This window comes from Paroedura picta, chromosome 15, assembly GCF_049243985.1.
Source record: "Paroedura picta isolate Pp20150507F chromosome 15, Ppicta_v3.0, whole genome shotgun sequence".
NCBI classification, from domain to species: domain Eukaryota; kingdom Metazoa; phylum Chordata; class Lepidosauria; order Squamata; family Gekkonidae; genus Paroedura; species Paroedura picta.
In genome coordinates, this window is record NC_135383.1 from 13,357,220 (window position 1) to 13,373,841 (window position 16,622).

The 16,622-nt window shown below is 43.9% G+C and overlaps 1 protein-coding gene across 1 annotated transcript; it reads left to right on the forward strand.

The window, feature by feature from the left end:
• The first annotated feature begins 5,746 nt into the window (after nt 1–5,746).
• Nucleotides 5,747–11,334, forward strand: IFT22 (intraflagellar transport 22). Its single transcript, XM_077311053.1, has 5 exons — nt 5,747–5,915; nt 7,645–7,724; nt 8,426–8,515; nt 9,524–9,726; nt 11,056–11,334. Exons 1-5 carry the CDS (start codon nt 5,877–5,879, stop codon nt 11,202–11,204), a joined length of 561 nt encoding a protein of 186 aa, XP_077167168.1. The 5' UTR covers nt 5,747–5,876; the 3' UTR covers nt 11,205–11,334.
• The last annotated feature ends 5,288 nt before the right edge of the window (nt 11,335–16,622 follow it).

Genomic DNA, 16,622 nt, shown 5'->3' on the forward strand with positions numbered 1-16,622 from the left:
GCGACTGTAAGCCGCGTTGAGCCTCCTTCGGGTAGGGAAAAGCGGCATATAAGAACCCACTCTTCTTCTTCTAGATCCCAACAGCTGGATCCAGTCAGTTTAAAGTGAAACTGACCAACAGAGCACATGGGCGGGAAGATCTATAGGTGTATTTATGTTGGGGGCTTTTTTGGTGAGGTTTTCAGTTCAGTTTTTGCCTCTTGTACCATCATGCCGGGGTCAAAATAAAGAGTCGAAATGAACTCCCAGGAGGTCTCAGACCCCATGGATTTAACGGTTTATCTTCTCAGCCCGTCCCAAGCCACGCACGCTTAAGTGACCATTTTGAGATGTCCAGGAGCGGTCTTCCAAGCATGCTTGAGAACAAAACATCCATCTCCTCAGTTTCCTGTTTCTCTGGTAATGCAGTCATTCCAGCCTGATCCTGCCTTGTCCCCTGGCACCAACAGGACTGCAGGAAAAAATGCCCAATAGAGGCATGTGTGGAAAGGGGCAGCTGAAACTTTTCACTGGCAGCTAAAACTTCAAAATGATCGCTTGTCTCTGGCCCTGGGCGTTCCCGTGTTCTCCAGGGCTCCCACAGACCACAGGCAAAGATCACAGCGACAGCCTGGCTACAAAGCGAGAAGCTGAAATGAAAGTTGCCCATGTGCCAGAATTTTATGGACCAAGTCCGATTGCCAACAGGCCCGGAGAAAAAATGTGCCTTTTTTACAGAGACTGGATGTGTGCAAACAGCCTTTTTAAAGCATCCCCTGACAAACAACTTCCCATTAAGGTTCTATTTTTCTCTCTCCAGGCAGTTAACAATCAAGAAAACAGAAAAAAACACAATTGGTGTTTGTAGGGATTCTCAGTAAGAATTAAATGGAATGTTATTAAACTGAACACAATTCAGCTCAATACTTACAGAAGGGAAAGTAACATTCTCCTGAGAATCATGGGGATAGCCCCATGAGGAAGCTCGACATGAAATGTGTTGGGGGTTTCACAAATAGTAAGGATTCTTCCCCTACAAGCACCAATTGTTCCTTCCTTCCTTCCTTCCTTCCTTCCTTCCTTCCTTCCTTCCTTCCTTCCTTCCTTCCTTCCTTCCTTCCTTCCTTCCTTCCTTCCTTCCTTCCTTCCTTCCTTCCTTCTCATCACTCTTTCCCCTCTCTTGTTCCCTCTAGTCTCCGTCCTTCCTTCCTTCCTTCCTTCCTTCCTTCCTTCCTTCCTTCCTTCCTTCCTTCCTTCCTTCCTTCCTTCCTTCCTTCCTTCCCTCCCTCCCTCCCTCCCTCCCTCCCTCCATTCATTCATTCATTCATTCAGTTTTTATCACTGCCCCTCTTGGCATAGCGATCTCAGAGCAGTCTGCAACAATTTCACAACAGAAACATTTAAAACGATAGCATTAAAAATCATTAAAATTCTTAAAACTTGGTGCAGCCCTTTTCGTCTTTCAAGCATAAAACCAAGTCAAACTCTGCATGCCAGTATTACAGGTACTGCAAGATGTAAATCAGAGTTGGGAAACCTGAGCAGCCCATTTTTATGGAGTATACTTGCCTTGAATGCTAAGGTTGCCGTGTAGGCCAGCTGAGATTTGACAGTGCTTATGTACATCAATCCCAGGGACTGAACCTGGGGCCCTCTGCATCCAAAGCATTTTCTTCTCTAAATCATGCCGAGGGCCCTGGGTTCAGTGTGGGAAAGAATCAGAGGACTGAGAAAGACCTCTGTTTGAGATCTCGGAGACCCACTATCTGAAGTGAGCAGTGAGCCATGAAAGCTCTTCTCTGCCCCATATTTTATTAGCCTAGGTTAGGAGCACAGACTTCTAATCTGGCGAGCCGGGTTTGATTCCCCACTCCCCCACATGCAGACAGCTGGGTGACCTCAGGCTCGCCACAGCCCTGATAAAGCTGTTCTGACCGAGCAGTGATATCAGAGCTCTCTCAGCCTCACCCACCTCACAGGGTGTCTGTTGTAGGGAGAGGAAAGGGGAGGCAAATGCAAGCCGCTTTGAGACTCCTGGCAGAGAAAAGCGGCATATAAGAACCAACTGTTCTTCTTTAAGGCGCTCCTGGATTCTTGCTCTTTTCAGCTGCTACAGACTAACACGGCTGCCCATCTATCTGCTAGGGGGAACATTTATCTCTTTACTTACTCTACTAATATCCCATTCAACCCAATAGGGACCCCAAGGCAGCTTACATTCTTCTCCTCCATTTTATCCTCACAACAGCCCTGCGAGGCAGGTTAGGCTGAGATCCTGTGACTAGCCCAGTGGGCTTCTGTGGTATGATTTGAACCTCGATTTCCCAGATCCTAGTCCGACACTTCAACCACTACACCGGGCTGAATAGGAGGTCCCTGTGGCAGCCAGACATGTACTTAAGCTGGTCGGATTTGTTTGCTCTACAGAAAATGAAATCCGGGGAGGAAGAAATACAGTCTGCAAAGAAGAACCCATCTGGGAGTGAGCGAAAGATGAGCCGAGAGAGGTCTCTCCTCCGCCCCAACCCACACCGTCTCAAATGTTAGTGTGTCAAGGGAGTTGGGCTTGATGAATGAGCTGCCCCAGAAGTAAATAACGACACAGACTGCCTTCTTGCCCAGCTTCACAAACTTGTGATTTCTCAGGCTATATCAAGTTTCTTTGCTTTGAGGGGGGGGGCAGTGAGTGAGGCCAGGTTATCAAATGTAATGAGGTCCCCCACCTTCACTCGACAGTGATCCTTTTTAAGAGGGAAGGGGGAGCATTGAGAGTTTGGGAGTCACAGAGCAGGAAACGTGGGGGCCACCCACTTGCAAAACAGGGCGGGCGAGAAATCCCGCGTCCCGCATGCGAGCCAGGAAATGCGACGGAGAGAGGAGAAAATGCCGTTTTGGATTCCAGCTGCTTTTGGAAAACAGAAAACAGAACTGCAGGAGGCTGGGAGAGACAGCAGCCGGTCTCAGGGGAGGATGCAAACCAGCCCTTCAAACAAACAGCTGTCCATCACGGCAGGTTACGGGCAACAGGAGAGGAGAAATTCTGCCACTAGGTGCTACTGTTGCTCCATGGAATGTGCTGCTGGCAATTGATTTGCAGGGAGGGAAAAAAATCGTCTACCTAAGATAAAATAATTAGAACAGTACAAGTTTGGAGGCATTGTTTAGTCTGAAAGGTTGCCAATGTTGGGGGTTGATAGATTTTATTCGTTTGTGTAGAAAAGGAAAGAAAAATAAAGCATTAATCTTGCATTCAGGACATAATTCTGCAACAAATTCAAGAAAGAAATGCCAGCATTCATGACATTCTTCTGGTGGCCTTCTGTTTGCCAAACTGGTGAATTTCACCATCAAGGCATATCCTCTGAGTTTCTCCAACCAGAAGCCCAGGAGATTGGGCAGAGCTGGTTTAGGGAGGCAAAGGACCTCAGTGGGATATAATGTCATAATAGAGTCCTCCAAATCAGCCATTTTCTCCTGGGGAACTGACCTTCGTCAACTGGTGGTCAGTTGTATATCCAGGAGATCCCCAGAACCTGTCTGGAGGCTGGCAACCATCCAGTTCCCCTTAATGCTTCAGCTCTGGGCATGTGGTTGAGATAAGCCCACAATAAGGTACCCTGTTGTCGCAATGCAGACAAACGGCATTTGTTCCAGCATGAGCTTTTGAAAAACCAGAGGAAACCAAGTCGTGTCTCACAAAAGCTCACAGTGAAATAAACGTTGCTACTCTTTGCAGTGCAACTGGGCCTCTGTTTTGCTTTGCCATAAAACAATTTATAATGCAGCATGGGAAAGTTATCCAGGGGAAGTAAAAAAAAAACCCACAGTATTACAAGATGCTTCTTCTGTGGAAAAGTGTCAAGACCTCTCTAAGAAACATCCCATTGCCAGGAGAGGAGCAGGACTTAAAATCCGGCAGCTGTCACCCCAAACTCCTGTGACAATCCTGGTTTCAAAACCGTTACTAGCACTGTACCCTGGCATTGAGAAAATCTAATCAAGCACATCTGCTTACCAGATGTCCCCCCTCATACACTCTGTTGTGGAAAAGGTTCAGTTTGCAACAGGTTCCAGAATTTGTTCCGTCAGTCCAGTATCTGGAAGGGGATCTTTAGACCAGCAGTTTTCAAATTTTCTGATTTCAGGAAATATTTCTTGTATCAATTTGTTTGCTGAGGCATGCATACGTGGCTGCCAAGGAACACTTACACAAATCCGATCTAGGGTGGCACACATTCCAATTGTGTGGGTATTACCATCCTGCACGAATTCAGAATTCATCCTACATTAGAACATCCCCAACTCCTCTATGAATCTGTACAAATGTTGAGATATACAGATGAGCCTCTGTACCAACTGGAGGTCAGTTTATCATCTATAAGTTACAGGCCCTTTTATGTCTATATTTGTGCTTATATTTAGCCCAGGCAAACCTGTTCCCGTCAGATCTCAGAAACTAGGCAGGGTCAGCCCTTGCTAGTACTTGGACGGGTGACCTCCAAGGAATACAAGGTCATGATACAGGGGCAGGCAATGACAAACCACCTCCAAATGTCTCTTGTCTGGCAGCCACACAATTCTGGCTCTCCTGGCTATATTATACACACGGCATATCATTGATTGATGAATCAATGCATAAATAAATACCCAATTAGGGAACATAATTGAAACTTGGCAACACATACATATATTTTCAGATCCATGGATTCAGACACCAAGATACTGGGAGTTCATTTCAGCTCTTTGTGACCCCAGCATGATCATACAAGATCGTACAACTCACCCAAAGAAACCCACAACCAACCACAACTGATATACAAAGCCACACAGTAGATCTTCCTGCCAGTGTGGCTATTGATCAGTTTCACTATAAACTGACTGGATCCTGCAAATGGATCCAGCCAGTGTTGATCTATTACTGTGCAGATTTAGGATCCTTCATCAGTCAGACCTCAAGCTTGATCCTTGGCTGAATTACAAATGCAATCTAACATATCTATAATTGTGAATTTGGCGCTCTGCAAAGTGTGCAGTGAGACTGTGTCATGGAGTCTCCAAACTCTGTATCATGGAGAACCAAACAGACTCCATATGCGGCTCTTAAAATGAAAAGATAATCATTTAAGTCAGTTCCCAACCTGGGGTTGCAGAATTATCACATTGGGTCCACACATCAAAATGCATGCTTAAAGCTGTCATTTCATTTTCTTGGTCAATATGTTTTTTTAAATCAACAAATACTAACTGTATAAACCTACTATCATGGCAGAGGAGGTGCACAATTGTTTCTGATGTTAAAAATAGAGACCCTCAGGTTGGGAACCCCCCTGAGTTAAGTTACTTTGGGGGAGTAGATGGGGTATTAGGAGAATGAATGGAAGGAAACATCTACAATAGCACACCAGATCAGTGGGATGGCAGAGTTGTAAGCCTCACCCACAAATAAGCATAATTCAAGTGGGTCTCAGGTAGCAAAACAAAACTTGAGTCCAATGGCACCTTTAAGACCAATGGCGATTTATTCAAGGCGTGAGAATGCACACTAATGCCTTGAATAAATCCAGAATCCAGAATAAATGCCCAGAATAAACCCAAGGCTAATGCCTTGAATAAATCCAGAAATAAGAAAACAATCCTCATGCATACTCAGTCCCCAGGGAATAAGCCCGTTGCATACAGTAGGTTTACTTTCAAGTAAACACGCCAAGAAAGAGAGAGGCGAGCATAAGCCCTTCTTGGCCAGGCGAGTGGGCGGGGCTGTTTTTCCCAGCCCCTAGTAACCGTCCCTAGTAACGCCGCGTCGCTGAGTTGGGCGGAGCCGGCTGGAGCAGTTTGCCCGTCTGTTCGCGGGCTGGGTTTGTACGCGAGGCCGAGGCTGCGCGGCCTAATCGGAAGGGATGCTGAAAGTAAAGATCCTTTTCGTTGGCCCCAGCGAGGTTGGTATGAGCCCTCGGGCTGGCTTGGGGTTGCGGAGGCCCCGCAAAGTGGCGACGGAATGGTCGTGTCGGTAATCTGTAATCTCCACGAAGAATCGTGGGTTTTGCATTTAATCGGCTTAAACCACCTTCTTAAAAGAGAGAGATAAAAAGGGAAGGCGGGACAGTGCTTCGGCCTACTTTTTTTCAACATAGGAAGCTAGAACTCACAATAGGTATGTGGAGCTTCCTTATACAGTGATAGTGTATCTCTGAATACCAGTTGCTGGAAGTACAATAGCTCTTCTTTGTGGACTTCCTTGGCGAAGGACTCCAGGCAAACAAAATGGATCTTTGGTCTCAGCCTGCACAACTCCTTACTAAATGTGAAAAGAATGGAGCCTCTTTGTACAAAAACAGTATATCTTAGTTCTGGAGAGACCTGAGGATATATAACAGAGGAGGACATGCCTTCTTGCCTTACTTGTAGACAACTTGCAGAGACGCAGGCGTTGTCTGATCATATAGTGCTCTTCTTAGGTTCTTAGTCACGTTATTAGGAATGGAAGTTCTTTAATTTAATCTATAACTTAATAAAATAATTATTTTAAAACATTTAAAAACTGTTTATCAGTGTAACTTTGTGACTTATATATTTGCCTTGTTGTTATCCACCCTGAACCAACTAGGAAGGGTGGGCTATAAAAATAAAATTATTATTATTATTATATTATATAAAGAAGCAGGTGATGCTGGGACAGAAAACAAGAGGACTTTGGCTTTTATGTGTTTTAGGTATTTGTTTTTGTTTTAAGCTTTTGTTTGTAAACTGCTTCCTATGCTATTTTTCCTATAAAAGCTTGGTAGAAGTTATCAAAATAAAAGGACCCATATTATTTGTAAATTACATAACCTTAAGTGTTGATCTATGAGATCAATTGCGGAACAAGTGTTTATGTGAACTTGGAAAACTGCGACTCATAGTGCAGTTCCGTATGTTGTGGGGGAAAATCACTATTGCCTAGTTCTCACTGAAGTGGTAAATTGGACTGGAATGCTTCAGATGGCACGTGGCTGAATGCTTATGGGTTTTTCCCCCTTTTAAATCCCCCTATTTAAAAAGCTTGCACCTATATGAAAAAAGAGTTTTGATGTAGCCTGGTGTGCAAGTTGTCTATGAGCAGGGTATGATTACTGAGGGATTAAGACTAGTCTGTCTTTTAAATTCCTTAGCCATTGGTGCACCCTTGATAATGACAGCATGACGTGGAAATGGGGCTCTGCTATGGATTTTGTCTGAGCTCTTTGCAAGGAAGGGTGAATTTGTGTAAAAAATGTATTAGTTGTCTGAATACCATTTTTTTTTAAAGCAACAATAGTGGGGTAACAAGAACTTACTGGGCTTCTGTTTAAACAATACCAAGAATGACAGCTATTCTTTTTGAATTAGGGTCAAGTTCAGTAGCACCTTAGAGACCAATCTGATTTTGATTGTCAAGTTTTTACACTGGCAATCTTGCTGGTCTCAAATGATACTGCACCCCGCCCTGAGCCAGCTTGCTGGGAGGGTGGTATAAAAATTAATTAAATAAATAAAGGTGCTACTGGACTCGCATCTAGCTTGTGTACTACATATAAACATGGCAACCTGTGAACATCCCACAATGTGTATGTCATATGAATTGCATTTTGTCTTTGGAAAAACTTCCTATTAACAACGGTTTGAACTTTTGCACCTGTTTTATGACAGTCTGGGAAATCTGTTTTGGCAAACTTCTTGTCGGAGAGCACAGAAGGCATTGGCAGCTATATCCCAACCCAAGGGGTGAGGTGAGTCCCAAGTCGGGTTACAAGAACTGCTGTACCTAACCAAGCCATAAGTTCTTCTCTGCCACTACAGCACAATGTAAACAAAAAAAATCTGCCCGAACTTTTTAAAACTAAGTCCTGTGTTTTCCCCTCTCTTCATAAAACCATCTGGGTCTTCTTCACTCAATTAACTAATTGGATTGCTGTTGAGGTTGCTGAAATTGCCAGGACAGTTCCCCAAGACATGGAGCGTTGCATTTGATATATACCAGGGGTGGCCTAATGGTGGCTCTCCAGATGCCCATGGACTACAAATCCCATGAATCCATGCCAGCCACTGTTTGGCCACCCCTATACAGTAGCACAATACACTTGGAAGGAAAGGAACATGATTTCCTTCCATCCCTGAAGCATGGTGCATGAAGTATATCTCAGAACTGGCCCACGTGCAGCTCCAGTACAATGCAAGCTAATGCAGATGGAATGCAATCGTGAGCAGCAATGTAAATTCAGCTGCAGATTGGGGGAAAATGAATTGGCTGTGGCATCCAGGAACGCAGTTCTAATATGGAAAGAGGCACTTGAGTGTGGAAATGTATCTTTTCAAATTGTGTAGTGGGCTTTGGTTTGGGGGAGCGTGTGTGTGTGTGTTTTTATTGGTGGTCAGGAATATGACTACAATTGTCTGTGTGCATTTCTACTTGATTTTATTTTGATTTTAGGATCCTGGAATATGAGAAGCCTCATATCAACGAAAGCAGCAAAGGCACAGAGTATCGGTTTGAATTGTGGGACTGTGGAGGGGACCAAAAGTAAGTAGGTTTCTTTTATATGGCTTGCTGACCCTAAACGTAGGCATTTGAAGTAGGGTTGTGCGCTTCAGTGTGGTTCGGCACCTTGGCGATCACTGAAGCTCGAGGTGGCCAGTGCCGCGGAGAGGAGGGGTAGTGGCGTGTCAGTTAGTGGCCGCACGCAAACACAGAGCTCTGTGCTTACGTGCGGCCGCCAGCTGGTGTGCCGCTGCTGCCCCTCCTCTCCGTGCTACAGCGCTGAAGCGCACAACCCTAATTTGAAGAACAGAAGTGTTGATTTTTTTTGTAGCCCACTTTTTACTACCCAAAGGAGTCTCAGAGTGGCTTACAATATCTAATCTTTCCTCTCCCCACAACATCACCCTGTGAGGTTAGTGAGACTGCGAGAGCTCTGAGAAAACTGTGACTGGTTCAAGGTCACCCAGCTGGCTGCATGTGGAGCTTATATTCTGTTCTGTGTGGTAAGGCAGGAGCAAGGCATGCTTACATACACAGCAACAAGCCAAACCTGATTCTCCAGGTCAGAGGCCACTGCTCTTAACCGTTACGTCAAGATGACTCTGTTAGTGTATATTCTAGAGGTGGCTAGAATATTGTGAAAAACTGTGGCTAAAGAATTTGGCCAAAAACCATGTTTGAATCTGACATAGCTGACTCACTCCTGGACTCTTTGATCCAGTGGATTACTTAAAAGCTGCATTTAGATTTTGTAGGCTGTCAGGATTTGATTTCTATGCATGCTCTTGTGTTTAGCTTTCTGGTCATTTGCCTTGAGCTAAGATTTCCTAACTTGCATTAAATTTGTTTTCTGATAGCGGAATGCCCAAGAAGGCACAAGGTTGGTGGCTTTAGGGGGCATCGCAGAAGAGCTTGCAGTGGTTCTGGCATCCACGTTAGTGTAGAGGTCATGTGAATGAGCCACCTAAAAACTCTGCAAAGCAGTGCAAAATCTCAATTGTGGAAGCATCCATTCAGAATACTATGGGTCACCTGTTGTGCTGTTTCCAGGTTTGAGACCTGCTGGCCAGCTCTGATGAAAGATTCCCATGGCGTCATCATAGTCTTCAACCCAGACTTGCCCAGTCATCTGAAAGAAATTGAGACGTGGTATTCCTGTTTTGTGCAGCAGCAGCAGCTCCTTGATAATCAGTGCCTACTCATTGCACATCACAAGCCTGGCGGTGGAGGAGACACAGAGAATCTCGCCTTGTGTAAGACTACAAGCCTGATTTTTTTTCCAACCGCACTAAAAATATAATTTTATTTAAGGGGAGGGTCCATGCCGCATTGGCTTGGGTTTGGAAGGTTCCAGGTTGGAGGATCTTCAGTAGCAGGTGTTTGACCTGGAGAGGCAGATGGCCTGTTCTGACTTCCCATAAGACACGTGCATACATTCATTTCACAGGAGCTGTGGCTCAGTTGTAGAGGAGTTTCTTAGCCTGCAGAAGGTCCTAGGTTCAGTCTTGGTATCTAAAATTAAAGGATGTTGGGACCAAACCAGACAAGACGCTGAGAGTGCCATGATTGGAGCTTCCAGCTTTTTAAAAATGCCATTATAAGGCGTATGGGCCACATTTCTGATGAGGACCATGGAATGAGGGAGGGGATTTCCTGCTCCAAAATGGACCTGGGAAGTTGCTGTTTGCCCTGCTAGGGGTAAATATACAGGTAGTATTAGTTCCTATATGTTTCCCAAACTAGGCGAATAGGGCTTTACCAGGGTCATTTCAGGTGAAGGAAATGGTGCTCCTCACTCCTTAAGGCAATATCCTAGTCAGAATTAGGAGTCCTGCATGCTTGATAGCTGCATACTCCAGCCCAAAAGAAGTGAAACTGGCCTCGGCCAGAGACAGGTCCTTCTCAGTCCTGGCTCTAACCTGGTGGAACACTGTCCCCAAGGAGATCAGGGCCCTCCAAGATCTTAAACAGTTCTGAAGGGCCTGTAAGACTGAATTGCTCCACCAGACGTATGGTTGAGCCCAGGAAATGAACACCATGAAAACATTGGCCTCCCTACCCACAACACAGAAAATACACCATTCAAAAAACACCAACCGGCCCAACAAAATCGGGCTCCCTTTATAAGGTTAAGAAGGTGGTTTAAGAATTATAGTTAACTATAATTTAATTAATATAACTTAATTATTTATACCAGGGGTAGTCAAACTGCGGCCTTCCAGATGACCATGGACTACAATTCCCATGAGCCCCTGCCAGCGTTTGCTGGCAGTGTTTGCTGGCAGAGGCTCATGGGAATTGTAGTCCATTGACATCTGGAGGGTCGCAGTTTGACTAGCCCTGAATACATTTTAAAAACTGCTTATCAATGTAAAATCAATTGTATTAATCCTGTTGCTACCCGCTCTGAGCCAGCTGGGAAGGGTGGGTTATAAATTTGTTGTTACTATTATTGCATGGCTGCCTGTCTGAAAAGACAACACTCAGCTTGAAAGCCCAATGGCCTGACATCGCATAAGGCCGCTTCATATGTTAAGTCTTTTGCCTTTCCCCATCTTCTGTTTTCCTTTGGAACTTCTCAGCTTCGCCCTTGAACAGGCTGCGTCTGATACATTCCAGTCTGGAAGAAGAACCCGAGGATGTCCGGATCGAATTTGTGAAGTATCTTAAGAGTATTATCAATCTGATGAATGAGAACCGAGACAAAGAAGAGATGTCGATTATCACGTGAAAGGTCGAGATGTTTTTGGTGGAACGGAAAATATAACTGTTCAGTAAAGAGGGGGAGAGCAACCCCTCCCCAACCAAGACTGAAATTAATAGCAAATAAAAACTACTGTGCACTCTTCTTGAACCCATAACATTACAGACTTTTCTTTTGGCCTTATAAGACTTATGTCAGTGATTTGGCAATTCAGGGTGGGTAGGGTTCAACAGAGTAAAAACACAAGGCCAGTAACTGTGGACTGTGACTTACATGCTTTGAAGGCTTGAATTCAGATTTAAAAATCAAGTTTAGCCTCTTCGATCTGCACCCTTCTGCAGCACATTATAGGTTTTGCCTCACCGTGTTTTTTATTTGGCCCTAATCGCCACACTACTTTGTCCACTGGATATCTATATGAATGTATGAAGCTGCCTTTTACTGAGTTAAATTAGCTTGTTCGGTACTTTTTCTGCAGGGCAGCAACTTCCCCAAGTCTCTGGAAGAGAAAAGCCCGTCTCAGCCTCGGCTGCCTTTAATCTGGAGAAGGTACATAGGGATACCTTAATAAAACGCAACAGTTATTGTAAAACGCCTCCAAGATAGGAAGGCAGAACACATCCATCGTACCTTTCTATCCCATCAGGAGACACCCCCAAACAAAACATTTTTATTGGGTCTCTTCATAAGAGCCCCAAAAATCTAATGTCTTCCACTGGTAAAATTAAGATTTTGTTGTTCTGGGGGGAGGGGGGGTTGTTTCCCAGAAAAGAGAGAGATCTTAAATGTAGTGCAGATACAGCAACTTAATTTGAACATGGTCAGAAATTCTCCAGCATCAGCAAAGGGTTTTTTTTGTTTTGTTTTGTTGTAAAGGTCTTGTGTCATACATTCCATGCTGAGTGTTGCAAATGAGGAACACGGAACTGGTGTTCTGGCCAGCCTAGAAATATCAACTCATCAGCTGTAAGTTGGTCAGTTTAGCAACTAATACCCCCATGACCCTGAAAGGGCTTGTAATTGTCAACTCCCTTCCTGCTGTCTTTGCACACACGTGGAATAAAAGCAGTTTTTAGTGTGCTTATTTCAGGCTTTGGGATTGATGACCATACAGGAAGGTTCATTTACAGTTGGGCTTTGGCTTTCCGAGGATTTAGAGTGCCCAGATGTTTTTGGTCTGACATAAGTTCTCGGTTTGAATGTTGCTTCTGCTATGGGCATGTTAACCTTAAGTAAGGTACTCGCATGTTCAACCCTCCGAGGGAAGACTTGTTATCCTGCTGTTTCTGTGAGAAGCTAAGAGAGGCATACATGGTCCTCTCAACAACTGTAGGAATAGCTGCCATGTTAATATCCAAAGTTAGGCTGCTGTAACCTGTTGTTTGTGGGGCTGCCCTTGAAGATGGAGCAGAGACTTGAGTGAAGTACACAATGTATCTGTTTGCATTTGGACAGGAAAGAAAGTATAAGAATGATACAGTATCAACTGGACTGCCTTCTAGTTGTCTTCCAAGATGAAATTAAGGTGCTGTTTTTGACCTTTGATGCTTAAATGGCTTAGGTCCAAAGTACTCAAAGGATCACTTTCTTCCCTATCAGCCATATCTGAACTTTGAGATTGCTGGTAGGCTTTATGGAAGCTTGCTTGTCTGAAGTGAAACCAGAGAAGAATTCACAAAAGCACCTTTCCAGTGCCCCCAATCCTGAAATTCCCTCCCTATTAGAAGTGGAGTTTGCATCTAAAGTTTTTGGAAACTTTCTATTTCAAACGGTCAAGATTTATTGCGCCTGATTCGTTTAAGTGCTGTTGAGAATTTTTAAATATTACAAATCTGATCTTAAGATTTCTGAGCCACTTTGGGTACCTTTTGTGGTTGAATGGTGCTGGAAAAGTAAATAACTAACTGCCTGCCTCACAGAATTGTTGTAAGGCTTATGGTGAGATAATGGACACGAATCACTTTCAAGACTCTAAAAAGATGCTCTAAAATATTAAGTCACCATTATCATCTCTCTCATGTATGTATTTACGTCATTTATATTCTCCTTCTGAATGAGGATGCAAAGTGGTTTACATTGTTCTTGTCTCCTCCAGTTTAAGCAAAAGCAGTCTTTTGGTGTTCAAGAGAATGGTTGATTGTTTTTGATGTATCTTGAAGCTTCAAAATGAGGCAGAAATTTTGCACACCACTCAGTCTTGACTTTCAAAGAACTGAGCATGTCATAGCCTAAAGTGCTATGATACTGATGCATACCTTGGTACTGATGCATACTTACTATGGTACTGATGCATACCTTTTAAAGCTTCTGGTGAGTCTGCAAAAAACAGACTTGTTGAGGAGGGCATTTGGGATAGAATGAGCAGTGCTTTGGTTACCTGCATTCATGATGAGTTGCTCATCTGGACGTCTCTTCTGATTGGAAGGATGCAAGCTGAAGGCAGAAACTCATGCAGATGCAATGGGCTGCCTCTTGTGAAAACAAACTGTTTAATGGCGTGCTTGAACCATCTAACTACATCTAGTGCAGAAATGTGGCAGGGAATTCCTGCAAAAGAGGAAGAAGCTACAGATGCAGACATACAAGCCTTTTCATTTTGCGATTAGAATTCCACCAGAAATGCTCCTTTTCCATGGCATGTTCAACAACAAGGTATGAACGCAATAATTTGTTCGTAATGAATTTCAGATTCTGTCAATATTTTTGCAACAAGAACAATTGTTTAGCTTCATAGTATATCACAATCTTCAGCAAACATGTCCCATGGGAATTTTAGAAAGAGCTTTTAAAAACTTAATATAAGCAACATTCAAATGAGATCATGAGTATGTGTCTATTTCAACTTGCAGCCAATGAGGCATGTGTGAATATGTATTGCCTGCCAGTATCTCCCCCCACCCCTCATTTTTGGGGGGCCTCATCTGCTTTCCATCTATGCGAAGCAATGCGACACATGGAACCTTTTAAGCAAGAGGAGAGAACTAACATTGCTTTTCAGCTGCTCTTCACAAAAGTTTTTTCAACTGGATACTATAGCCGAAGAATGGAAACTCTGCTGTTACATACAGCCTGGTGTCTTCAGGGTAGAAACTTTTAAAGTTGGGACCATCGTTGGAGGTCCAAAACAGTTAGAACTCCTCCCTCATGAGAAGTTGGAGGAGGCTCAGTTACATTCTCAAATCAAAGCAACATCAATCAGAAAAAGCCACACACCCATCTTTGTTTGGTGCTCCTATGTCAATCATTTTACTCCGATGTATGCTCTCCCACGGATTTCATTAGGGCCATCTGGGGGGTGTACGCTCACCACAGCTTTAGTTATATGAGCCAGTTTTAAAACCCTGGCCACAATCCAGCACAAATTTAGGCATGGGTGGGTCCATGGATATCAATGGATTGTAGCAAAACTTGTGCATCTGGTTATGTAGTGAGATACTTTTGAATAGAACTGAATTCAACAAAAAGAAAGGAGTACACCATTGTGCAATTTTTTTTTTGCACTAAATTAACTCGCAGCATTCCCACCTGAATGAGTTGCTGCTCCTTCATTCATTCATATTTCCCCCCTGTGAGTTCTGCTTACACTTCCCACGGAGTGCTGATGTGGTAGCATCACTGAAGATGGATTCAGGTGGGTGGGCATGGTGGTTTGATGCAACAGACCAAAGTTTGAGTCCAGTGGCATCTTTAAGACCAATAAAGTTCATTTCTGGGCATAAGCTTTTGTGTACATGCACATGAAAGCTTCTACCCAGAATTAAACTTGGTCTTAAAAGTGCCCCTGGACTCAAACTTTGTTTTGGTAGCATCATGTTAACCTAGCACTGGTTGTGCACCCAGAATCATTCTGCATAAACTCTAACATTTCAAAGAGGCTTGACTAACTTTACTGTTGGGAGAATTGCACAGCAGGAACTAAATCCTTGCATAGGTGGGAGCTAGGCTTCTTAAAAAAAGGAGGCTTCTTAAAAATAGATCAAAAACATAAAAAAGAACAAAACAATAAATTTGAATGCTTCCCTGGGTCATTTTTCCCCCTGTCTTTGTTCTGTAATTTTTCTTGTTTTTCTGTTTTCTTTCCTGTGTTGCTTTTTGGAATAACTTCCCTTTTTTTTCATTGTCATTTTCTCTCACCTCTTTCATTTCTGTAATTCACAGTGCAATGTTAAGCACAGTGAAATCCTTCTACCTACTGAGTTCAATGCACTTAGGGGGTAACACCTTTCTTCTTTCATTTTCCCCCAGTGACATTTTTTCTTTATTATTTTTCCATCCTACTCATTGTCACTCTTATTCATTCATGTTGTCTGTTGTGGTTTTTTCTTAGTCATATTAACTTCCTGTGTCCTTGCCCTTTCATTCCTTCCTTCAGGGCTAGGAAAAATCCCAGTGTACACGGTTGCACTTGGGGGGGGGGGTGTATATGTGAGCACATTTACATGTGACGAATACTGCATGGGCTCCTTGTGCAGTTTGTGTGTGGGGAGGTGGGAGTTTGGAGTACACCTTAGGAAATAAACTTTTGTCAGGAGAGAGATGGTTGGGATCTGAGAAGGCTGGAAGCAGCCTGAAGCAGGGAACACTGTTCCTATGTTCATCCAACCTATAGGTTTGGCAGTTCCAAAGGAAGATCCAAAGCAGTCGGTGCTCTGAAAATCCATATGGGGAGGTGGGAGAGAAGCATTTTTATGACTGCCAGTTAGCTAATGTCTCACATGGACTTTCAATAGACGCATTCTGGGAGCTCCCTGCTGGGAACTTAATTTCTCGGTCTGTGGAGGGCCTGCTTGGGATCAGGACCCCGGTATGTGAAGAGAAAGGGTGTCAGTCTTTCTTTTGCTACTTCCCTGATCTAAAATTGGTCAAGAGAGCTGCTTACGGGTACTAGATAGCTTCCCCAACAGGGCAAACGGTGGAACTCTGGGGCCATTTCAAGTCAGGAAAAGAGAAGTGGATGGATAATTCCTCTCTGCCTGTGTATGGGGGCCTGATGCAAATTAGACTTACCTTGTAAAGCAGTTCCAAGAACAGAACAGATAGAATCATAGAGTTGTAGGAGATCTCCAGAGGCACCTAGTCCAAACCCCTGCAGAATGCAGGAAATTCACAGCTACCTGCCCACCCACAGTGTCTCCTCAATTCCATTACCAGACAATGCCCCCTCCCCTGCAACCAGAATCCCTAGCCAGTCTGGCCTGGAAGAAATTCACCTCCTGATCCCAAAGTGGCAATCGGCATTTCCCTGGGCTTGCAAGAAAGGGCCACAAGAGCCAAGCACTGACACAATCCCTTCTGCTAATCTACTCCCAATCAGCCTAAATTCACAGAGTCATCTGATTCAAAGTCCTCATGTCACTGTGTGAACTTTGTAAGCATGTGAATCAGCCCGTAAGAAAAGTGTGACTGTGGCTCAAGAGTAATATGCAGTTTCAAAACATTAAGGGG